Raw genomic sequence first — 26,087 nt, 5'->3', positions numbered from 1 at the left:
AAAAACACCCCCAAAGAGGACCAAGTCCTCTAAACAGCAGCCTGCAAAACTTTGTACCCAAAAGGAAGCATCCGCAGATGCCAACACATCCACCTTATAAAACTTTGTGGACACGTGCAAAGGCAACCAGATAGCTGCCATGCAAATCTGCATCGCTGATGCCTGATGACGGAAGGCCCAGGAGGCACTAAGCGCCCGAGTAGAGTGTGCCTTAACAGGGAAAGGAGGAACCTGAGCCTTAATGGAATACGCCTGAATCACTGTCTGTCTGCCGAGTCTGACTTCCTAAAAGACTCCGTAGCTGCCAGGTACAGCCTGATTTCCAGAACCACATCCAGGGAATGCAAGGCAATTTCTTTAGGATGCTGAGGTCTGGGACAGAGGGAAGGCAACATGAGGTCTTCATTCAAATGAAAATCAGAGACAACCTTTGGAAGGAACGATGGACATGGACGAAGAACCACCTTATCCCTGTGAACCACCAGGTAAGGTGAATGACTAGACAGCGCCGCCAGCTCCCACAACCTGTGCGCAGAAGTAATAGCCACCAAAAAGGCGCCTTATGGGACAGGGCAACCTCCCGAATATTTTCAAAAGGAGGCTTCTGGAGAACTGACAACATCAAATTGAGATCCCACGGTGGTGTCTGGGAGTACCTGAGTGTCAGAGTGTAGCGGAGTACCAGAGGGTGAGAAAGCAGAGTTAGGAAGCTAGGAAACAGCCCCACAGGACTTAAATTACTGAATCCCCATCAGATTAGATTAGTAGGTACAATGCCCGGCGGGTGTGGAGATGCGATTCGGTGTACATCTTGTGGTATGTATACGTTCCTCGATCATGCGATCGAGGGCGAATACAAATGCACAAAATGTAAGAACGTTGCTTCCCTGGAAGCCCAGGTCCTGAATCTAGGGAAGCAGCTGGCAACACTGAGAAGACTCTCCATACCGAAGGAGAGCTGGGATTGTACCCGACAGGTGCAGGCAGGGGCCTGCACAGAGGAGGGCGGAGAATCTGAGGTGCAGGCATCAGAGCAGAGTAGATGGGTGACAGTTAGGAGGGGTAGAAGGGAACAAGGCAAGGAGGCCGGTCCTGGGCTGGAGCACCCCAATAAATACGCCCCGTTGCGAGATGTTGGGGAAACCAGTCAGGGACCAGCATTGCTGGAGCAGAGCGAAGCCCCTAGCTGCCAAGGGAAGAACTCCTCCAGTGAGGCCGGGAGAAAGGGAAAGGAAAGAGGTGCTGGTGGTAGGGGACTCAATCATTAGGACAGACAGTGCAATCTGTCACAAAGACTGTGAGCGCCGAACAGTCTGTTGTTTACCGGGCGCTCGGATTCGGCACATCACGGATCGGGTGGACAGATTACTGGGTGGGGCTGGGGATGACCCAGCTGTCATGGTATATGTGGGTACCAATGACATAGGCAGAGGAAGATGGAGAGTCCTAAACGATTTCAGGGACTTAGGCGCTAAGTTGAGGAGTAGGACCTCCAAGGTAGTATTTTCAGAAATACTACCTGTACTACGAGCCACACCAGAGAGGCAGCGGGAGATTAGGGAAGTTAACAAGTGGCTGAGGAGCTGGTGTAGTAAGGAGGGTTTCGGGTTCCTGGATAACTGGGCCGACTTCTCAGTCGGCTAATGGCTCTTTGGTAGGGACGGATTGTACCTAAATGGGGAGGGTGCAACCGTACTGGGTGAGAGGATGGCCAAAAAGTTAGAGGAGCTTTTAAACTAGGTGATGGGGGGGGGGGAGGGAACAGATGTAGTATTAGCCAGCGGGGAGCAAGATTCAGAGGGCACAAATGGGGACATTAGTGGTAGGGTGTTGAGAGTACCTAAATCCAAGGTGGGTATGGGGAAAAATCACAAGAGTAGCCTAAAAACAACATCAAACGAGGATATAGTATGCAACCGGTCAAAATTACGAGGTTTGTATACCAATGCCAGAAGCCTGGCAAACAAGATGGGAGAGCTGGAGCTGCTGATGTATGAGGAGGACTTAGATTTTGTGAGGATAACAGAGACTTGGTTTGACAGCTCTCATGATTGGATGGCGACCATTCAGGGGTATTCCCTTTATCGCAGGGATAGAGTAGGTAAAAATGGGGGAGGGGTATTTCTGTATATTAAGAACAGTGTACAGGTAAATATTAGGGATGATATTAATAATGGAGCTTTGGACGAGGCAGAATCCCTATGGGTAGAACTTAAAAGGGAAGGCACTATAGGGAAGGTAATATTGGGCGTATGCTATAGGCCCCCCAACCAGAGGGAGGAGGGGGAGGCGGACCTCCTTTTACAGATAGAAATTGGCAGCAAGGATGGGAAATGTCATTATAATGGGGGACTTTAATTATCCAGTAATAGACTGGGCAGAAGGAACCGCGCATTCAGCCAAGGCTCGGCAGTTCCCAAATGTTTTGCAGGACAATTTCATGGGTTAGATGGAGAACGCAACAACATGAAACAATGCAGGACTTGACCTACTGATTACCAACAATACAGACCTGCTCACTGATATAGAAATACGGGGCAACTTAGGAAACAGTGACCATAGGTCAATAAGTTTCAGTATTAATTACAGTAAGGGTAACATAAGGACACTGAATTTCAAAAGAGCCAATTTCCCAAAACTGCGCTCTCTGCTAGAAAATATCAAATGGGATAGAACCCTGGGAACAAAGAACACGGAAGAAAAATGGGAGTGCTTCAAAAGCATACTTAACAAAGGGATTGGCCAGTGCATTCCAAAGGGAAATAAATTTAAAAGAGCAAAACTAAACCCTGGGTGGCTAAACTCCAACATAAAAATGCATATTAATACGAATACTTCAAAAAATACAAGGCTGAGGGGTCATTGGCAGCATTCAAGCATTACAAAGAGTGTAATAAGAAATGTAAAGACGAAATCAAGGCGGCTAAAATAGAACACGAGAGACATATAGCGGAAGAGAGTAAAAAGAACCCCAAGAAATTCTTTAAGCATATAAACAGTAAGAAAGCAAGGCCAGAACACATTGGCCCCATAAAAGACGACAAAGGAAAAGAGAGGACAGAGAAAAGGAGGAAGTGTTAAATAAGTTCTTCTCTTCAGTCATCACAAAAGAATCGGGGGGCTACACTAACCCAGCTTGCAAGGCTAAACTAAATAATACACCTCAGGAAGTAACCCCATGGCTAACAGAGGATAGACTTAGAACTAAACTAGAGAAACTTAACATAAATCACCGGGACCGGATGGCTTGCACCCGAGGGTTCTTAAAGAGCTCAGCCAGGTGATTGACAGACCATTATTCTTGATCTTTAAGGATAGTCTACAGACGGGTATGGTGCCAGCTGATTGGAAAAAAGCCAACGTGGTACCAATATTTATAAAAGGGCCGAGATATATCCCGGGTAACTATAGGCCAGTCAGCCTAACATCAGTAGTCTGCAAGATTTTGGAGGGGATGTTAAGGGACCACATACAAGACTTTAGTAATGAAAACAGTATTATTAGTAGTAATCAGCATGGATTCATGAAAAATCGTTCTTGCCAAACCAATCTATTAACCTTCTACGATGAAGTGAGCTGCTACCTAGATAAAGGTAAGCCTGTGGATGTGGTGTATCTGGACTTTGCAAAGGCATTTGACACTGTTCCCAACAAACGCTTACTGTACAAACTAAGTAAGTGAGTACCTGGATAGAGAACTGGCTCCAGGGGAGAGTCCAGAGGGTGGTCATAAATGGGGAGTACTCGGATTGGGCAGGTGTGGAAAGTGGGGTCCCCCAAGGTTCTGTCCTGGGACCAATCCTGTTTAATTTATTCATAAATGATCTAGAGGAGGTGATATCTAGAACAATCGCAGTATTTGCGGATGATACTAAAATAAGCATGCCAATATCTTCTATGCAGGATGTGGAAACCTTACAAGCGGACCTGAACAAAATAATGGGGTGGGCAACTACATGACAGATGAGGTTTAATGTTGAAAAATGTAAAGTAATGCACTAGGGCATCAGAAACACAAAAGCAAGCTACTCACTGGGGGGGGGAGGGGGGGGGGGAACCTCTGGGTGAGTCTAGGATGGAAAAGGACCTGGGGGTACTGATGGACAACAGGCTTGGCAGTGGCATGCAATGCCAAGCCGCTGCAAGCAAAGCCAACAGAATACTGGCATGTATAAAAAAAGGGGATTCACTCCAAATAAAGAGATTATTCTCCCACTCTACAAGACTCTGGTCCAGCCACATCTGGAGTATGCTGTCCAGTTCTGGGCACCGGTCCTCAGGAAGGATGTGCTGGAACTAGAGAGAATTAGGGAAATGGAGGGCATCGGCTATGAGGAAAGACTACAAGCACTAAACTTATTCTCTCTGGAGAAGAGACGATTGAGGGGGGATATGATATCCATGTACAAATATTGTACTGGCGACCCTAGCATAAGGAACAAACTTTTTAGAGAAATGGGGAATATAATAAGACACATGGCCACTCACTAAAACTAAAACTAGAGGAGAAACGGTTCAATGTACGGTTAACAGCAAACACACATACACACATCATAGGTTGAACTGGATGGACTGATGTCTTTTTTCAACCTCACAAACTATATAATGGAGACCGCACTGAAGGAGCCAAGTGTCAAACTCCTTGGATAAAAGGTACACACCAAGGAATGTGTGGCCAATGGAGGTTGAAAGGGAACCACCAAGGCCGAAACCTGGTCCTTCATAGTACTCAAGGCCAGGCGCTGCTCAACCCCTCATTGGAGGAAATCCAAGATCTGATCCACCAAAACCTCAAGAGACTCGCACCTCACAATGTAGTGCGATGGTAAATCTTCCTAGAGGTAGATTTTCTAGCCTTTAGGAGTAGGAATCACTGATTCAGACAAACCTCTATCCTTCAGCACCTGGCTTTCAACAGTCAAAATTTTAAAGCCAGCGACTGTAAAGCAGGATGGAAGATTGGCCCTTGGGCCAGCAGGTCTTCCCCGAGAGTAAGTCTCCAAGGAGCATCGGCCAGGCCAGTATGGAGCCACTAGAGTGATAGGAATCTCTTCTGCCTCGATCCTGCGTAGGAATCTCAGCAGAAGTGTGAGAGGAGGAAAGGCATAAATCACCACTAAGGCATCTGTGGTGTCGGCTAGAGGATCCCGTGACCGTGCCACAAACCATTGTACTTACCTGTTGAGAGGAGAGGCCAACAGATCCACCTTGGGAGTACCCCACCGGAGACACAGCTGATGAAACGGATGAAGTGACCATTCACCCTGATCAAACACCTGTCGACTGAGGTAATCTGCTTGCCAATTTTTCACCCCTGGAATGTGAACAGCAGAGAGGGCTGGAACGAATCATTCTGCCCACCTTACAATACCGACTACTTTCCGAGCAGCCAAGGCACTTCTTGTACCCCCTTGGTGATTGACATCTGTTTGCATTCATACCGGACACCCAGGAAGACTAATCGTTCAATGATCCTAACAGTCTAATCGCTCGGAGTTCCAATACACTGATCGATAGCCTGGACTCCTCCTGAGTCCAGACCCCCTGAGCACAATCCTTGCCGAGGACGCCTCCCCACCCGGACAGGCTGGCATCCGTGGTGAAGACCGTCCAGTACAGGGGAAGAAAATATTTTCCCTGACAAAGTGCCGGAGAATAAAGCCACCAAACCAGGGACCCTCTCGTACTCATGCTTAACAGGATCAGATTGTCTAGTGACTGGGAATTCTTGTTCCATTTTACTTTTTGCAGAGATCTCCTGTGGAACTGAGCAAACAGAACCACCTCGAAGGTAGACATCATCAGGCCCAGCACCCGCATGCAAGTCCGAAGAGATTACCATCTACTGGACAGCCGAAGCTGAATTGCATCCTGCAATTTCTGGAGTTTTTCCAGAGGAAGAAACACCCTGGCTGAGGCCGAGTCCAGAGTAAGACCCAGATAGTCCAGATTGATGAACAGTACAAGAGCCTACTTCTGAATCCAACGGAACTCCCGCACAGCTTGCAGAGTAATCTCCAAGTTGTCCAGAGAGCAGTTGGGGGAGACTGATCACAAAAGAAGATTGTCCAGGTACTCCAGTACCACGATCCCCAGCTGACGCAACAATGCTAGCACCGGGGACAATACTTTTGTGAAGACCCGAGGAGCGGAGACGAGAACGAAGGGTAACACCACAAACTGATAATGCTCCTCGCCCACGGCAAAGCGGAGGAAGCGCTGGTGGCCGGCACATATTGGGATGTGAAAGTAGACATCCTTAATGTCGATGGAAGTGAGGAATTCCCCCTGGTATAGGGACTACCGTATGAATGGACACCAGTTTAGCGCCTAGAGGTCCAGAATGGGACGCACCTGGTCTTCCTTAGTGGGAACTGTAAATAGGTTTGAGTAAAAACCTTGAAAACTTTCCGATGTCAGAACCGGAACAATCACCCCTTGAAATAACAAATCTTGCACTGCCCCAAAGAGATCCCCTAAACGATCTGGGGACAAGCGCACGTTGGAAGGGAAGAATCTTTCCGGAGGATAAGATCGCAACTTGATCTTGTAGCTGGAGCGCATGACTTTGTGGACCCACTTGTCCTGGATCAGGGAGGTATACGGATCCAGAAACCAGCTAAGACGTCCCCGTAACCCAGACACAGGTGAGGGCGCCCCTTCATGCAGAGGAAACCTTTTCCGCAGGTCTCGCAAAACCGACTCCTGACTTGCCAGACCAGGATCTCTTTTAGAACCCCCGGCTGAGGCTGTGAAGGGCTTAGAAACCTTGTCTTTAGACCCTGAGGGACGAAAAGGCCGCTTGTGAGCGGAGAAGAAAGGCCCCCACCTGTGACGGGGCTTCTTATCCTTGGAAGCCTGTGGAAGAAGAGTACTCATTCCCCCTGTGAGGCCTTTAATGATGTCATTCAAGGAAGCTCCAAACAGGCGATCCCCCACAAATGGAAGATCGAATAATGCCTTCTTAGAAGCCTGGACCGCAGACCAGCATTTCAGACAGATAATACGCTGCAGGACTACTTCTGAGACAGACAGTCTAGAAATCAAGGGAGCCACATCCAAAGAGGCGTCACAGACAAACTGTAGCCCTTGGACCAACTGACCTGCCAGCTCCTATAGACAGGAGGGAGCTCTTACCCTTCAAGGTCCGGACATAGAAGTTTTGCACACTCAGTTATAGCTTGTGACACCAGGGCAATAGTAAATACTAGCCTAAGTGCCAAACCAGCCACTTTGAACATATGGTGGGTCAAGGCCTCCGACCACCTATTAGCCAGATTTGTAAATATTGGGGATTCTACAACCAGAATTACAGTGGCTTTTCTTCAACCTGGAAACTGGGGAGTGCACTACAGGAGGAACAGTCCATATTTTTTAAGGAGGGAATCCTCATAAGGGTACCGCATTGCAAAAAGCTTAGGGATTTCAAAAGTGCATTTTGGGCACCCCCACTGTTTTGGGACAATATTGTCAAAGAAAGCGGGAAAGGGGAACACCTTCCCTGCCTTGGAGGACTTCTGGGTGCCAAAGGTGACCCACGCCTCCGATGCTGTGTTAGTCGCATCGTCCATCTTTAAGGTTTCCCGCACTGATACAATCAGCGCATCCACTAGCGCCTTTTCATGCATGGCTAGAGGAGCAGAGGAATCATCCTCACTATCTGAGCACGAAGGGTTCATGGACCCAGACCTGAGGGTAACTCGCATCCTCGGCGGCCGAATCAGATTCAAGATCTGATGAGACAGAGGAAGCAGATGAAGGCGGGGGATGATTTTTGCTAGCCCATTTTTCCAGGACCAAATCTACCTTGGACAGCAAGGACTGCAGGACCGCCGTCAGTGTAGTCAGTTGTCGGGACTCCATTAATGGAAAGGGGAACTCACACAAAAAAGTGTATTACACTGCAAGGGACACCCCCACTGCGCTGGTGGCACCACAAGGCCCAGCACAGAGCACTACCACTGCTAAAGCAGAGAGAGGGAGAGAAAACCCCACAAATAAATTCACCACCACAGATCAGGCACTTACAGCACCAAACTAACTGCACACTATGCAGTGATCAGGAAGAGAAATATCCAGGGATCAGCACTAGGTGCTCCCACCACCGATCCCTGCCAATCCGGCTTCAAAAAAACATGGCCGCTGCTATTTTCAATAGGAAACCACAAGAAAATAGCTACATAGGCTACACAAACTTGGCCGCTGATCTGTAGCATAAAAAGCTACAAGAAAATGGCGACACCATGCGGCTCCCAGAGGTGACCCCAGGAGCTCGAAAATTATCCCCCCACCAGGCCTCCCAAAGTTCAATCGTCCGGTCGTCACGCTCCCCACCCACCCCCATCGCCAGCTGAACACCCCAGACCGACCTTAAACAGTATATGTCCACTCTATGGGGGGAGGGGGGTGACCAAGGCCTGCAGAAGACCACCGAGAAGGGGGGGGCACTGTCTGGGAAGGAGGGGAGCCCGGGAGTCCGACCAGGGGCCAACATCCACTCCAAAACCCTCCAGAGTAGAGGAGGGAAAGCTACTTGCCACACCAGGAACAAGGTGGGCACCGCTGCGGACAGACCACCGCTCCATCGTAATGTGGGTGCTGTCGGCAGGAGGAACACCGACTTAGGCCGACGCCAGGTGGTATGCGCCCTCGTGAGACATATAACTCCGTCCAGTGGGCTATGTCGTGGCCAGAGATGTATAGTAACTAAGTAGAACTACTTCACTACTGTACGTAAGTACCGAAAGGCGGTATCTGTACTTTCCTAGAGTAGAATTTTTTTTTCCTACTTCCACTTTTACTTCACTACATTTTTTCAATGATTTCAATACTTCTACTCCGATATATTGTGCTGCATAGTTACTCGTTACAATTATAAAAATTACCACTGCCAGAACAGTAGATGGCAGGTTTCATGAAGCTCAAAACATGTGTATTATCAGAGCATACGAAAACAAATGCTACTGTATGTATAAATAAAAGCTGCATTTGAAATAATAAAAAACAATATGATGTTCAAACTTTTGACTTCTTTCTTTAATAACTACATAACACAGTACTTGTACTTTTACTTTCAGTACTTGAGTAGCAATTTTTTTCTCAAAACTACTAGTACTTTTACTTTCAGTACTTGAGTAGCAAAATTTTTTAAAAAAACTACTTGCAATACTTAAGTACAAAAAATGTTGAATACTTTAGTACTTCTACTCAAGTCACTTTTTGATCGTGCACTTGTACTTTTACTCAAGTATGGGTTTCGAGTACTTTATACAACTCTGGTCGTGGCCGACCTAGAGCGGAGCTGCGGTCTGCACACGCTAGCTGGCCAGACTGGGGGGACCCTCTGGATTTAGATTATCCAGTCCGTTGCCCAGTCCGGCAATTGATTGTAGATTCTTATGAGGAACAAAAAATAATAAAGAGAGGAAAAAACTCCATTTAAAAATAAAAAAAAATAATAAAAAATCACCAGGACCAGAGATCCCAGCAAGGAACTAGGTCCTTACTCCTGACTAGGAGTACCTATAGCAGAGAGTGGGAGTATACCCCGTAGGTGAAATCAAGTTCTTTTCTGCCTAGTGTCCTACTCCTGTAGGAGGCAGTATAACCCACATAGTCAAGAAGATGAGGAGCTGTGTCCGTCAGAGGACGAAAGAGAAATCAATTTTAACAAACAAAAAAAATAAACAGTAAAGTTAGTTAATTTTTTGTATAATGTGAAAGATGATGTTATGCCAAGTAAATAGACAACCAACATGTCATGCTTTAAAATTGCGCAAGCTCAGGGAATAGCAACAAACTGCGGTACTTTAAATTATCTATAGGTGACACTTTAAAAGACTTTGCAGGCGATACCTCACATGTGGTGTTTTCACGGTTTACATATGCATGTGGGACAGACTTGTGTGCTCACCACTGCGTGTGAGCAGAGTGACGGGGTGCTTTAATTTTTTTTTATAGTGCTTTGAAAAAAAATAATAAATTTGATTTCTTTTAATGCTGTAAAAATGAATGTAAATATCCCTATTGACAGCAATAGCAATGACAGGTACGCTATGTAGAGATGGGGGGTCTATTCTCCCAAATCATCATGGACCGTGATATATTTTGCATTTCATTTGGAAATCAAGGTCTCCGAGTCTGGAGGAAGAGTGGAGAGGCACAAAATCAAAGTTGCATGAGATACAAAGTGAAGTTTCCACAGTCAGTGAGGATTTGGGGAACCATGTCATCTGCTGGTGTTGGTCCACTGTGTTTTATCAAGTCCAAAGTCAGTGCAGTCCTCTTCCAGGAAATTCTATTGCACTTCATGCTTTCCTCAGCTGACCAGCTTTATGGAGATGCTGATTTCATGTTCCAGCAGGACTTGGCACCTGCCCACAGTGACAAAAGTACCAATACCTGGTTTAATGAAGATGGTATCACTGTGCTTGATTGGCCAGCAAACTCATCTGACCTAAACCCCATAGAGAATCTGTGGGGTATTGTCAAGAGGAAGGTGAGAGGTACCACACTCAACAATGCAGACAAGCTGAAGGCCGCTATCAAAGCAACCTGGTTCTGCTGAACACCTCCATGCCAGGCAGCATTGATGCAATAATTTAAGCAAAAGGAGCCTGGCCAAGTATTGATATAGTGCATACTATACCATACACAGACGTACTTTTCAGTAAGCCAACATTTCTGTATTAAAAATCCTTATTTTTTTTTTGGTATTCAAATTTTCTGAGATACTGAATTTTGGGTTTTCACTAGCTGAAAGCCATAATCAGTAAAATTTAAAAAAAGAAATGTTTAAAGTACCGCATCTATCTAAAATATAGGAGTTTCACTATTTGAATTTAAATACTGAAATAAAATAACTTTTTCATGATATTCTAATTTTTTTTAGATGCACCTGTATGTACAGTATCACCAATATGTTGGTATTTTACGATTTCATTGTGAAACTCCATGTAACAGAATAAATGTCAACGTTTCAGGGTCTCTCTTGGTTCGCATAAAAAAAAAAAAAAAAAAGGAGATTCTGCTGTGGGGCCCCCAGGCAAATAGGCATTTATTGTGCGATATAGAGTTTTCACAATAAAATGGCAAAAAACAAACAAAAAAAAAAAAAATAACGTATCAGAAATGCTGGTGACTCTTTTTACTTGATTCCAGCAGCACTGTCCTTTTAATTTTTAGCATGCACCACGCAAACTAGAGTGACAGGCTAAATTGTGTCCAGGCAAAAACTGACATGTAAGAAATTAAGATTTTTTTAAAAATTTCCTATGGGCTGCTGAAAAAACGGAATTTTTGTAAAATCTTACCTGTAAAATTCCTTTCTCTGAGTCCTCCGACAGTCGCCGCCTCCTCTAAGTCATCACTGTTGGGTATTGGGAATAGCTAGGCATATAGACTTAGTCCAAAGACAAAAGGCATTAGCATATACACACCCATGGGGGCTGTCCCATCTGGTCAATACCCCCCCTGCATCACCACTCCCAACTCAGTTTGGTAGCATAGCAGTAGGTAATAAGAACCCCAAAAGAGGGGCGGGGGCGGCGACTGTCGGAGGACTCAGAGAAAGGAATTTTACAGGTAAGATTTTACAAAAATTCCGTTTTCTCTTACGTCCTCCGACAGTCGCCGCCTCCTCTAAGTCATCACTGTTGGGATGTCCCAAAGCAGTATAGACATGAGGGGTGGGAGACGCAACCGTAGAAAAGGCAACGCAGTACCCACATCAGAGAAAGGAATCTTACATGCACCGTAAGAGAACCAACTGGGCAACAGAAAAAACAATGCTCAACAGGAGCAACAGCCCAGGAAAGCAAATGCCAACAGCCAGGGACCCAGAAAAAAATTCAAGGGTCCATCATGACACTGCCGCACTGAGAACTTTGCGGCCAAAAGAAGCATCAGCTGATGCCAGAACATCTACTTTGTAGAATTTGGAAAAGGTGTGCACCGACGACCAAGTCGCCGCCTTGCACACCTGGGCCACTGAGGCCCGATGCCAATAGGCCCAGGATGCACTCAAAGACCTGGTAGAGTGCGCCTTAACAGGGAAGGGCGGAACCCGTTCCTTCAAGGCGTAAGCCTGCTCAATGGTCTGTCTGATCCATTTGGCAATAGTTGCTGCGGACGCAGCCATGCCCTTCCGAGATCCCGCAGGAAGGACAAACAGGGAATCCGTCTTCCGAAAGGATTCCGTAGACGACAGGTAAACACTGATCGCCCTGACAACATCCAAGGAATGTAAGGCAATCTCCTTTGGATGTTTAGGCTTCGTACAAAGCGAAGGCAGGACAATGTCCTCATTAAGGTGGAATTCAGAGATCACCTTGGGAAGGAAGGATGGGGGTGGTCGCAAAACCCTCTTATCCTTGTGAATTATCAAGTAAGGGGAGCGGCAAGACAACGCCGCCAGCTCCAACACTCTGTGAGCCGAAGTGATCGCCACCAGAAAAGCAACCTTTTTCGACAGCAGAGGCAACGATATCTTACTGATGTTTTCAAAGAGAGCACGCTGTAACACGGACAGAACCAAGTTCAAGTCCCATGGAGGTAAAGGCTCCTTCCTGGGAGGAGCCAAATGTCGTACACCTTGAACGAAGGTGCGCACCAAGGAATGAGACGCCACAGGGCATTGGAAAAGGACAGCCAGTGCAGACACCTGGCCCTTTATCGTGGCCAGCGCCAGGCGCTGATCCACTCCAGACTGGAGGAAAGCCAAGATTCTCGACACCGAGTAAGAACGAGGGGAGAACCCCCTGGACTCACACCAGGCGAAATAGGCTTTCCAGGTACGGTAATAGATCTTACCAGAGGAGGATTTCCTAGCCTTGATCAGGGTAGGGATAACCTCAGGGGATAGACCCTTGTCCGTCAAGACACGGGTCTCAACAGCCAGGCCGTTAAAGCCAGCGACTGTAAAGCAGGATGGAAGATCGGACCTTGAGACAGGAGATCTTCCCGTAGAGGCAGACGCAACGGAGGAGTCACTGCCAGATGAACAACGTCGGCGTACCAGGACCGGCGAGGCCAGTCCGGCGCCACCAGAATCACCATGTGTGGTTCCAAGGCCAATCTGCGAAGGAACCGGGATAGTAACTGAATCGGAGGAAAGGCATACATCAGACGATACGGATGCCAAGGGGCCACCAATGCAACGGAGGCGTCCGCCAACGGATCGCGCATTCTTGCCACGAACCTTCCCACCTTTCAATTTAGCTGGGATGTGAACAGATCCACGTCTGGGGATCCCCACCTCGCACACAGCATCTGAAAGACCTCCGGGTGTAGGGACCATTCCCCCTGGTCCAGGGTCTGGCGGCTCAGATAGTCGGCCTGACAATTTTCCACACCCGGAATGTGAACTGCTGAGATCGCCGGGACATAAGTCTCGGCCCAAGACAGAATGTCGGTCACCTCCCGGGCCGCTCGAGCACTTCTGGTGCCCCCCTGGTGGTTGATGTAAGCCACCGCGGTAGCATTGTCCGTCTGTACGCGAACAGGCATGCCCCGGAGACGTTCCGACCACTGGAAGAGACCGAGTTTTATCACTCGTAATCCCAGCACATTGATCGGGAGGGAGGACTCCTCCTCCGACCAAGTGCCCTGGGCAGACAGGTTGCCCAGGACTCCACCCCAGCCCGACAGGCTGGCGTCCGTGGTAACCACTGTCCACACCAACGGACGGAAGGACTTGCCTTCCGCCACCGACGGGGACTGGATCCACCATAGAAGAGCCAATCTGGTCTGGCGACTCAAGGAGACATCCAGATCCAAGGACTGAGGTAGTCTGTCCCACCTGGCCAGGATCTCCGTCTGGAGAGCCCGCATGTGGAACTGGGCAAAGGGAATCGCCTCGAAGGCCGACACCATCAACCCCAGGCCCCGCATACAGGTCCTGAGTGACGAGGACGGATTGTCCCTGAGGGACCCGAGTTCGTCCCGCAAAGTCCGGAGTTCCAGGTACCCCAGGACCGCAATGCCCTGGGCCCGCAGCAGGCCCAGAACCGGCGCCAACACCTTCGTAAACACCCTTGGTGCCGAAGCGAGACCGAAAGGTAACGCCACAAACTGGTAGCAGTCCTCTGCGACAGCAAACCGAAGGTACCGCTGATGACCCTCGAAAATGGGGATGTGCAGGTACGCATCCTTCAGATCTATCGAAGCCAGGAATTCTCCTGGACTCAAGGAGGCCACAACCGAACGGAGAGACTCCATTCGAGACTTCCGAACACGCACGAAGCGGTTCAGCGCTTTTAGGTCCAGAATAGGACGCACTTTGCCCTCCTTCCTGGGCACAGTGAACAGATTTGAATAAAACCCCCAAAACCTGACCCGGCGAGGCACCGGGACAATCACTCCCTGAGCAAGCAGGTCCTGCACCGCTTGATGCAAGCCCTGCAAACGCTCCGGAAGCAGATGGAGATTGGAGGGAAAGAATCTGTCCGCCGGCCGGGAAAGGAATTCGATCTTGTAACCTGATCAAACGATTTCCTGAACCCACCTGTCCGATATCCGGAGCAGCCAAGGTTGGAGGAAACCGTGCAAACGTCCCCCCAACCCCCACCCTTGAAACGGGTGAGGGCGCCCCTTCAGGCAGAGGTGAATTGTCCCGCCGAGCCGGCATTGCCGGCCTTCTGCTTACCCGCCCAGGGCTTCTTCTGGTTGCCCTGAGCCATGAAGGGCTTGCCCTTGGATTGGTTCCGAAAGGCACGAAAGGACCCCTGATCGGATCTAGGCGCAGAACCCCGCTTGCCTCGGAAAGACTTGTTCTTCGGGTTCTGGGGCAGCATAGTGCTCTTGCCCCCCGTGACGCCTTTCACCAAGGTGTCCAACGCCTCGCCAAAAAGGCGAGAGCCAGCATAGGGAAAATCAGCCACAGTTTTCCTTGAGGACTGGTCGGCCGACCAGCTCTTCAGCCATATCAGTCGCCGGTTAAGAACCGCGACACTAGAGAGGCGAGCCACCAAGGGGGCCTCATTTAAGGCTGCATCACACAAGTACATGACTCCTTGGTGGATCTGATCCACCATTTCCAGCCGGGCAGGCGGCACGTCATCAGACACGAGATTGCCCCTAAGCATCTTAGTCCAATCAGCCACCGCCTGAGCCACCAGAACGGACACAAAAACGGGTCTGAGCAACGAACCCGCCACCGCATAGGAATGGCGGGCTAGAGACTGCAACCGCCGGTCCGTGGGATCCCGGAAAACCGGGTTATCCTCAGTAGGAACTAAGGTAGCCTTGTTCAATACGGCCACAGTGTGATCCACCTGTGGAGGCACACACCATCGTGATTCCGTAGCCGTCGCAAAAGGATAAAGCAATTTGAACCGACTAGGTACCAGGAATGGACGTTTCAACGTGCGCCACATTTCATTAACAATGTAATGAAATTCCGCTGGGCAGGGAAAAACCTGTGCAGACTTGCGGGTCCTGTGCGTCCCAAATGAGGACACAACGCCCGGAGGACAGGGCTCATCCTCTAAATGCAAAGTTTCTTTAACAGAAACAATTAACTCATCCATGGTCGCCCGTTCTTCAGGTGACCCTGGGGAGGATGTATCAACACCCTCCAATTCAGCCTCCCCCTCAGACCCCGGGGGGTCTAAGGATGAGCGGGACCCTGAAAAGGGCACGCTCGCAGCAGCAGCAGCCATATCCCCATCTGAATCAGAAGAGAGAGACAACCTGGGCCTCTTTCTCGCAGCCCGTTCAGACATCAGCATTTCCATATTTGCCACCAAAGTCGCTACTACAGCAGCCAGATCGGGTCGCAGCGGAGCCACAGGAGAACTGGGCCCCCCCCACTAAAGCTGGAGGAAACTTGCTTTCCTGAGAATCCATGGCTCAAGTTATCAGAACAAACTACAGTGCAAAAACTGTGTACTGTCCCCTCTAAGAACGCTGTGGTGTGCGCAGCCCACCGCTACTGCTACAGTGATGAAAGACCCCCAAAGGAGAAAAGAAACTGAGCCAGAAGCGATATACAGAGGGAAATTGAGAGTGATAACCTGCAGAGCCCGCAGAGCGTTGCTACCAGTGTCCTTGCTGCTGATGGAAAGGAAGTGCTGCTGGAGAGGGCTGGACTATAAGCCAGACCCCGGGAAAATGGCTGCCCCATAGGGATGCATTGGAGGCTACGCCAAAATGGCCGCCGACATGCGGCCGGACCGATCGTTCCAACGCCCACAAAATGGCTGCGGATGGTGCCAAAATTACATGCAGGATCGCCCCAGAGGAGCTATACATGTGTGCCCATATCAAAGATGGCGGACTGCGCGAAAATGCACCGCTGCGGTCGCCACACAAGCACAAACGTCTGCACCCCCAACATGCACCTAAGGTGACACAGGGACAGGGACCCCCAGGCAACATACAGATCTGCACAAGCGATCCCCGCAGGAATCGCACAGGGAGTCACACAGGCACAGACACGGGGAACACACAGCAACACAGACTGCCACCCCAAACAGAGGCCCCACGCAAAAAAGTACTTACCTGTACCAGATGGCGTGGGGAGCCTCCATGCACGGAAAACCTCTGTCCTCATCTGACAGGGAGTGCTGTGAGCCAGGGACATGACGCTGCAGCACCGCAGACGAGTACTGTGAGGTAGCCACCTCACGGCTGCATCCCTGTAGCGAACAGGGATGGGTCGTTCGTACTGCCAGGGCGAACCATAGCTGAACGCTCGATGGCGGGCTGGGGGTCCATCTGACCCTTTTGCTCTGGAGAACCAGGGCGGCCAGTCCGAATCCCAGCACCGCATGATCCATCTTCATCCGAAGAGAAGACTAACCCTAGAAGCTGACAAAATAAACAGCTAGCAAAGTAAAAGAAAAAACTGACATTTTCAAAGAAAATCAAATAAAAGATTAGGAAGGCTGAGACTGAAGCCCCAGCACAAGGGAAGCCTGACTATTCCTGAGGCTAGGCAGATTAAAACTGAGTTGGGAGTGGTGATGCAGGGGGGGTATTGACCAGATGGGACAGCCCCCATGGGTGTGTATATGCTAATGCCTTTTGTCTTTGGACTAAGTCTATATGCCTAGCTATTCCTGCGGATGGGAAGTCAATACCCAACAGTGATGACTTAGAGGAGGCGGCAACTGTCGGAGGACGTAAGAGAAAATGGGATTTATGACTTACCGTAAAATCCATTTGTCTGATATTCATTGACGGACAACAGCTTCAGATCTTTATAATCGTTGGGTTATACTGCCCCCTACAGGAGTAAGATACTAGGCAGAAACAAAGTCTGGCTACGCCCATGGGCAGTCCCAGGGGTTATACTCCCTCTTTCTGCTATAGGCACTCAGTTTAGTTACAAGCAGTGTCAGAAGAATTACAACTCCACAGAGGGGTGGGTGCTGTGTCCGTCAATGAACTTTAGAGAAATGGATTTTACGGTAAGTCAACAATTCCATTTTCTCTTTCGCTCATTGACCGACACAGCTTCAGATCTTCATAACTGTTGGGATGTCCCAAAACAGTGTCAAACATGAGGGGTGGGAACAGCAAAAAATTCCCAAGGCTAAACAGTAGCCAACCAGACAAAAGAAGCTCAACCAAAACAACTGGAGCCCACCTAAAAAAACATACACCCTTGATTAGGATCAGGTCCTCTCAACAGCAGCCTGCAAAACCTTGTGACCAAAAGAAGCATCCGCATATGCCAACACATCCACTTTATAAAACTTTTTGAAAGTGTGCACCGACAACCAAGTGGCCGCCTTGCAAACCTGCGTCACTGACGCCTGATGATGGAAAGCCCAGGAGGCACTAAGTGCCCGAGTAGAGTGTGCCTTAACAGGGAAAGGAGGAACCTGACCCTTGATGGAATAGGCCTGAATCACTGTCTGTCTGATCCATCTGGAAATGGTTGCAGAGGAAGCAGACAATGCTTTACAAGGCCCATCCGTGAGCACAAAGAGAGAGTCTGACTTCCTGAAAGACTCTGTAGCTGCCAGGTACACCCTAATTGCCCGGACTACATCCGAGGCATGCAAGGCAATTTCCTTCTGATGCTTAGGCCTGAGACACAGGGAAGGCAACACAATGTCTTCATTCAAATGAAAATCAGAGACAACCTTTGGAAGGAATGACGAACAGGGGTGAAGAACCACCTTATATCTGTAAATGACAGGATAACGCCGCCAGTTCCGACATCCTGTGAGCAGAGGTGATAGCCACGAAAAAAGGCCACCTTCTGGGACAGCGTAAGCAGGTGAATCTCCCGAAGATTCTCAAAGGGAGGCTTCTGGAGGACAGAAAGCACCAAAATTGAGGTCCCAAGGCAGCAACAGAGCCCACACTGGAGAAAACAAATGTCGGACATCCTGAAGAAAGGTACGCACTAGGGAGTATGTGGCCAAAGGTCGTTGGAAGAAGACCACCAAAGCCGACACCTGTCCCTTGATGGTAGTCAAGGCCAATTTCTTTTCAACCCCCCGTTGAAGGAAGGTCAAGATACAAGCCACCGAGAAGGAGCGAGGATGAACCCCATAAGACTCACACTACACAATGTACGTCTTCCACCTATGATGGTAGATCCTCCTAGATGTAGATTTACTAGCTTTTACGAGTCTAGGAATCACTGACTCCTCCGATTAACTTCTATCCTTCAGCACCTGGCGCTCAACAGCCAAGCAGTCAAAGTCAGTGACTGTAAAGCATAATCGAAGATTGTTCCTTGAGACAGCAGATCCTCCCTGAGCGGAAGCTTCCAAGGAACGTTGGCGACCAGCCACACAAGATTGGCGTACCAAGCCCAGCGAGGCCAATCCAGAGGCACTAAGATGACTGGAATCCCCTTTGCCTCGATCCTGCGTAGAAATCTTGGCAGAAGCTTGAAAGGAGGGAATGCGTAAATCAGACGATAATGACCCCACGGGGCCACCAGCGGGTCTGTGGCATCCACCAGAGGTTTCCTTGACCGAGCCAAAAACCTCTGCACCTTTCTGTTGAGCCGAGACGCCAACAGATCCACCTCAGGGGTGCCCCACCGGAGACACAACTGATGAAACACCTCCAGATGAAATGACCTCTCCCCTTGTTCCAACGCCTGCCAACTGAGGTAATCCACCCTGGTAATGTGTATGGCGGAGAGGGTTGGAACGAACCGTTCTGCCCACCTTAGAATACCGGCTACCTCCAGAGCCGTCGGAACACTTCTTGTGCCCCCTTGGTGATTGACATAAGCCATGGCCGTGGCATTGTCCAATTGAATGCGCACTGGACAACCCTGAAGACGATCCGTCCAATGATCCAGCCACAGTCTGATCTCTCAAGGCTCCAAGACATTGACCAGCAGTCTGGACTCTTCCAGCGTCCAGATCCCCTGAGCAGAATGCTTGCAGAGGACGCCTCCCCAGCCGGACAGGCTGGCATCCATGTTGACCACTGTCCAATACAAGGGTGAGGAAAAATTTGGCTATCCAAAACGCCGGAGAACGAAGCCAGCATATCAGAGACTCCTTTGTTCCCCGACTCAGCTGGATCTGATTGTCCAGAGTTTTGTCCCATTTGGTCAGAATCTCCCTTTGCAGGGACCTTGTATGGAACTGTGCAAACAGAACCACCTCAAAAGGTAGACACCATCAGGCCCAACAACCGCATGCCAGTCCGGAGGGATGAACATCTGTTGGACATAATAGAAAAATAGTGCAGCGCAATCCTAGTGGTAAAATTAATAAATCATATAATCATGCAGAGTCCCAATGTTAATAGGTGTCCATATAAACAGATAAAAGTCTCCAGTGTAAAGTGGTCCTAGGGCAATTCCATAAGGTGCTTGTCTCCACGAGTGCTCATGCAATCCCACCACCTGTTCACACTGCCGCTCACCTTAACAAAGAGACCCTACAGGGTCAACCAGCATGTCATCTCAAAATCAAAGCATCCTCACACTTTCTTCCTTAAGCGTAGTAAATGATTACACCTCCGATGCACTGTCAGCTACTCAAACAATGTTACCAATATGTGTAGGAGAAAAGAAAGAAAGATCTAATGCTCTCTGTATGCAATCAAGCACTCTTTAATCCATATAAGTAAACAACTCACATTTTTGAAGAAAATAACAGCGCATATCTGCAGAGTTTGCAAGCAGGCGTGCATCAGGTCCACCAACCCGGAAGAGTGAGAGGCGGCCGCGGGACACGTGATGTCCCCCATACGCGTTGCGTCCGTAAAAGTAAGCGGGACTTCTTCAGCGAGAGTGGTGTAATCTTTCTTCAGCATCGGAGGTGTAATCATTTACTACGCTTAAGGAAGAAAGTGTGAGGATGCTTTGATTTTGAGATGACATGCTGGTTGACCCTGTAGGGTCTCTTTGTTAAGGTGAGCGGCAGTGTGAACAGGTGGTGGGATTGCATGAGCACTCGTGGAGACAAGCACCTTATGGAATTGCCCTAGGACCACTTTACACTGGAGACTTATCTGTTTATATGGACACCTATTAACATTGGGACTCTGCATGATTATATGATTTATTAATTTTACCACTAGGATTGCGCTGCACTATTTTTCTATTATGTATTCAGAAGGTGTTTTGGAGATATTGCCCTTGAGTGCTTAGCTGCTGGTCCATTTATTAGTGGTGTGTACAAGAGTCCAGCGCTGAATATTTTTCTTTATTTGCATCTGTTGGACAGCCAGAGACAAATTGCAGCCTGCAATTGCTGGAGTTTGTCCAGAGGAAGGAGCACTCTGGCTAAGGCCGAGTCCAGATTCAGGCCCAGATAGTTAAGCTTTGTGGACGAAACCAGGTCAGACTTCTGAAAATTCACAATCCAGTCAAACTTCCGCAGAGTTCGTATTGTAATCTCCAGGTTTTCCACCAAAGCAGGAGGAGACTCTGCTCACAGAAGGAGATCGTCCAATTAGTTCAGCACCGGGATCCCCTGTTGGCGTCGCAAGGCTAGCACCGGGGCTATCACTTTTGTGAAGCCCAGAGGAGCAGAAGCGAGACCAAAGCGTAACTCCACAAACTGATAATGTTCCTCTTCCAAGCCAAAGTGGAGGAAGCGCTGGTGACTGGCACATATTGGAATGTGAAGGTAAGCATCGATAGAGGCAAGGAAATCCCCGACGCAGGGATGCCACCACTGTGCGAATGGACTCCATTCTGAACTTCTGCACCCGCACAAAGCATTTCATCGCCAGACAGATGAGGCAGGGGAAGGCGGGGAACGCTTTTTGCTAGCCACCTCTACCTGGGACACAAAGGACTCCAGGAGCGCTGTCAGTGCATGGTTGGGCCCCGCAGCCTCAGAGAGGGGATCAGGTGGGGAAATGTGGTCCAAAAAGACTCCATATGTCAACAGGGGGATCCCACAAAAAATGTAAAACATTGCAAGGGACAACCCCCACCGTGCTGGCAGCACCAACCGATCGCCAGGCACAAGCACAAGCACCAAGCAATCCTATGCAGAGAGGGAGAGGACCCCACCAGACTCCCTACCCAGCAGAAACAGGCACTTGCAGCCACCAGGATAATCTGCACTCCACGTTCAGGAGTCAGCACCAGGGAATGAGGAGGGGCTCCCACCGCCAAAATCGCCGCCCACAGGGCTCCACGCTCATGGCTGCCGCTATTTTCAATGGCAAACCACCGCAAAATGGTTGCCGGACTACAAAAACATGGCCACCGTGTATAGAAACACACAGGCTACAACAAAATGGCGCCCCCCACAGTCGATCGTCCGGTCGCCGGCGCCCCCCCCCCCCCCCCCCAGGCACCCATTGCCAGCATAGCGCCCTGCCCCCATCCCAGGCGGTGGACCAGACCACCCAAACAGCCCCAACATATGTGGAGGTGGGGGTGTGAGATAGGGGACAGATGACAAGGGGGGTGCCTGACGGGAAGGAGGGGAACCCAAAGGTCCGACCGTCCCAAGGAGGGGCCCACTTCCACCTCAAAGTCCTCCAGAGGGAGAAGGGGGACAGCTACCCACCATACCAGGAACCAGGGAGGCACCGCTCTAGACAGAACCCCTCTCCATTGAAATGGGGGGCCTGTCGGCCAAGAGAAATGCTGCAACTTGGGCCAAGACCCAGTCGTATGCAACCTTGCAAGGCGTTTAATTTGCAGGCCAGCCCCCGTCCAGTGGGGCTATGTCGTGGCCAGCCCCCGTCCAGTGGGGCTATGTCGTGGCCGACCTTGCACAGAGCTAAGGTCTGCGTGCGCTCGCTGGCCAGACTGAGGTGACCACTGGATTTAGATTATCTAGTCCCTCGTCCAGTCTGGCAGTTGATTGTAGATCTCACAGGAAAAAATCTCTATTTAAAAAGAAAAAATTGCCAGGACCAAAGATCCCAGCAAGGAACTAGGGCCTTACTCCTGACTAGGCAGGGAGTGCCTATAGCAGAGATAGGGAGAATACCCCTGGGACTGCCAATGGGCGTAGCCAGACTTTTTTTATACCTAGTGTCCTACTCCTGTAGGGGGCAGTATAACCCAATGGTTATGAAGATCTGAAGCTATGTCCGTCAACGAACGAAAGAGAAATACAAAATTATTACGTTCCCAGCCCCTTTTAACACAACAATATACTAACCAGTCTGTCTGTCTTTCTCCACACAATAGCAGTTATCATAGAACTCTGTGAAGGTGGTGGCCAGCTCATACAGATAATCACATAGTGCATGTAAAAGGAGGTCATCCAAGATCTTCTGCAGAATCTCTGGGAATCTCAGGATACATTTTCCCAGTTTCCACTCCTTCTCATGCTGCAAAGTGACCTCGGTCTCCTGAGCTGCTTTGTGCAGGACCTCCTCACTGATGTTTGCCAACCTTGCTATAGATCTGAAGATATAAAAAGCATATATTTACAAATACTTATAGCATGTATTATAATTATGAAATAAAATGTATAAAAAAAATACTACAGAGTCTGGATGGCTGGGCTGCACATAAAGCCTAACTTCAGTCAAAATGTTTTTGAAAAAGTGAAGCAAAAAAGTAAGTGAAAGTAAAAAAAAAAAGAGAAAAAGTGAAGTAAAAAAAATTGCTGTAAATTCAGAATGTTTTCAGAAATAGAAGTGTTCATAGTTTATGGAGGTTCCTTGAAATTTCGGGGCTGCATTTCTGCAAATGGAGTGGGAGATTTGGTCAGGATCAATGGTGTCCTGGTCGCTGAAAAATACAGGCAGATGCTTATCCATCCTGCCATACTATCAGGATCATCTATTATGCAGCAGGACAATAACCCCAAACATACAGCCACTGTCAATAAGAACTCATACACACTGCAGCTCAAAAAAAAAAAGCTGCTTTCAGGGTTCATGCACACTGTAGCTAAAAAAAAATGCTTTAACAGGCATTTGAGCTGTTAATTTTCTGCATAAAAACATTCACAAACTCTCCGCTCAGCTCGTTTTGCACTTTTTCGGGCATTTTTGGGCACTTAAGTGTCTTTTCTGCTGGAAAGCTCCTCTCAAAAACGTGAGTTTGGTGTTTTTTTTTTTTTTTTTTTTTACCTTTAAACTCCTAAAAACGCCGTAGTGTGCATGGACACACTGGCTAACATGGAGGGGAGTTTCCAGGCAGAAAAAAAAAAAAAATGAGAGCTCAAAACCCTGTAGGAGCAGCTTCTTTGAGGTGCAGTGTGCATGAGCCCTTACAGGCAGTTGAGGTTTTATTTTGCTGCATAAAAGCTTGAAAGACTTTGTGCTCTTTTGCGCATTTTTATTGAGCTTATTTGAGCTTTTTTGAGCATAAGCATTTTTTTTTTTTTCACAAAAACTCCCCCTCAGCTCATTTTCCCTTTTCTTTTTTTTCTTGTGCGTTTTCTCGCTTTTTTGGGCACTTAAGCGTGAGCATATGCCTTTAGGATCATAAACAAGCTATAGTGTGCATGGAAACTTTGGCCAACTTGGAGGGGAGTTTACAGGCAGAAAAAAAATGAGAGCTCAAAAAATGGTGCAGCTTCTTTGAGATGCAGTGTGCATGAACCCTAAGCGTAAAGATGAACAAGGAGTCTTGGAAGTTATGGTTTGGCCCCCACAGAGCCCTGATCTCAACATCATTGAGTCAGTCTAGGATTACTTGAAGAGATAAAAGGATTTGACGTTTGAGGTATATTGATTGGTTTGCGCAAAATTTATAGCATCTACAAACTATGAGATATAGTTATGGAATTTTTATTTTTTTTTACCAATAATGGCGGCGGTCAGCGACACTGACACTTTTTGGGAACCAGTGACACTAATACAGTGATTAGTGCTAAAAATATGCACTCAGTACTAATGACACTAGCTGGGAAGGGGTTAACATCAGGGGGTGATCAAATGGTTATCTGTGTGCCTAGCCTGTATTTGTGTACTGTGGGAGTGTTTTTTTTTTTACTAGGGGAAGGCACAGATCCATATCCCTACTGACAGAACGGCAATCTGCCTCTGTAACGAATGATCAGCAGGTGCCGGTGCACATCAAGTATGAGACTCCCGTTGTGCATAATCACAGCGAAAGCGAGCCGCCGCACATTTGCGCCGGCTACCTGGAAGTGGGGGATCATGTATCATATATACGTGATTGTGCGCAAAGCGGCCACCCTGTAGTTGTAAAACTGCTATAGGGCGGACATGAAGTGGTTAAAAATGAATAAATGTAATAAAATGTGTTTTTTTCATTCACAAAGTTGTCATTTTAACAAAGTTGTAAATTGAAGAAGATATTTCTTACACACAGCATTGGCATAACTAGAATTTTACCAAAAACACATTCTGCTACTCCTCCTTAGTATGGCAATACCACATGTGGGACTTTTTCAATGATTGATTATGCACTGGACATTGTATCTTGTGTATTACACAAAACAACCAATTGTATCAAAACTAATGTACGGTAATGATTGCCTCTATATGAGTGGTCAGGGAATATAGCTTAATGTAGCATCACCTATAGCAGTCCCTGTTCCTATAAGCCAAGCAAGCCTAGTCTACTGGTACACAGACTAAAGAAAAAGCTCCTCAGATCAACGGTGTATTTGCCATCATTCCGTTTACAAAGCATGTTGCTATATTTTGTGGGACTATAAAGGCAACTTGTTTTCTTACTAAGGCAAAAGGATACTATTGTATTCATAAAAGTGTTTACATTTTATTAAGGTTGCATATTCTAAAAAAATCCAACTCGGATATGCATCATAAAAACCATATATTGACAAATTTCAATAAAAAAGAAAAATGGAAAAGAAAAAACATACAAAACATGTGTCAATACACATATGTTAACTGACCCAAAGTGGTAATTTCAGCTATTTGTAGTTGACATTCATCTTTGTTGCACATCCTCGCTCTCTGTTACAGAGCAGAAAAGGATGACGTCTCCTCGAGGTCCCCGGTGTTCTCTTCAAAAGCCGTGCATGCGCCAATTCACGCAGAGCATGGTTCCATCACTGTCGGTCCCTGCCTGTGTGCTGGTGACATGACCTAAATGTTTTATATGATGCAAGACTTTTGTATGTGATGAATGTATAACATCCAACATACAATTGATGCATATTTATTAATGGCCATTTATGCTTACAGAGTGGTAAATATTCCCTGAAGACAAAATTGAATGTTTGAAATGCATTGGAATTTCCAGCATTTTATAGCATTGATTGTACTAGGTTGTGCAACATTGATTAATGTCAACTGCAAATAGATGGAATTACCACATTGGGCCAGTTACCATATGTGTATTGACACGTTTTGTATGTTTTTTTTTTTTCATTGGAATTTGTCTATATATGGTTTTAATGATGCATATCCCAGTGGGATTTTTTAAAATATGCAACCTTAAAGAGGAAGTAAAGCCTCCTCTGACACTTTTACCTATAGGTAAGCCTATAATAAGGCTTACCTATAGGTACTGTAAATATCTCCTAAATATGTACCGTTTAGGAGATATTTACCTTACATGCAGCCAGTGACGTCACTGGCGCATGCGCTCTGAAGGAACGGCAGCTGGTGCCGTTTCTTCAGAGCCCCGTGCGGTCACTGTCGGCTCCCGCGCGCGTGCGCGGGAGTGACGTCACCGCGGCTCCGGCCAATCAGATAGCCGGATGCCGCGATCCCGGAAGACACGTCGCCCATCATAC

General features: G+C 48.0%; 1 protein-coding gene across 1 annotated transcript in view; it reads right to left on the bottom strand.

Annotated features, from left to right (window-relative positions):
* The window catches only part of RARS1 (arginyl-tRNA synthetase 1), a 233,797-nt gene that overhangs the window by 16,456 nt on the left and 191,254 nt on the right, over window positions 1-26,087 (bottom strand). Inside the window, exon 14 of the mRNA XM_082252882.1 lies at window positions 22,560-22,807. Coding sequence (XP_082109008.1) covers window positions 22,560-22,807 — 248 coding nt within the window. The remainder of the gene's footprint in view (window positions 1-22,559; window positions 22,808-26,087) is intronic.

Source organism: Pelophylax lessonae (assembly GCF_965119305.1).
Source record: "Pelophylax lessonae genome assembly, chromosome: 4".
Classification (NCBI taxonomy): Eukaryota; Metazoa; Chordata; class Amphibia; order Anura; family Ranidae; genus Pelophylax; species Pelophylax lessonae.
The sequence above is the reverse complement of the archived record's forward strand: the minus strand, read 5'-3'. Positions and strand labels throughout refer to the sequence as shown.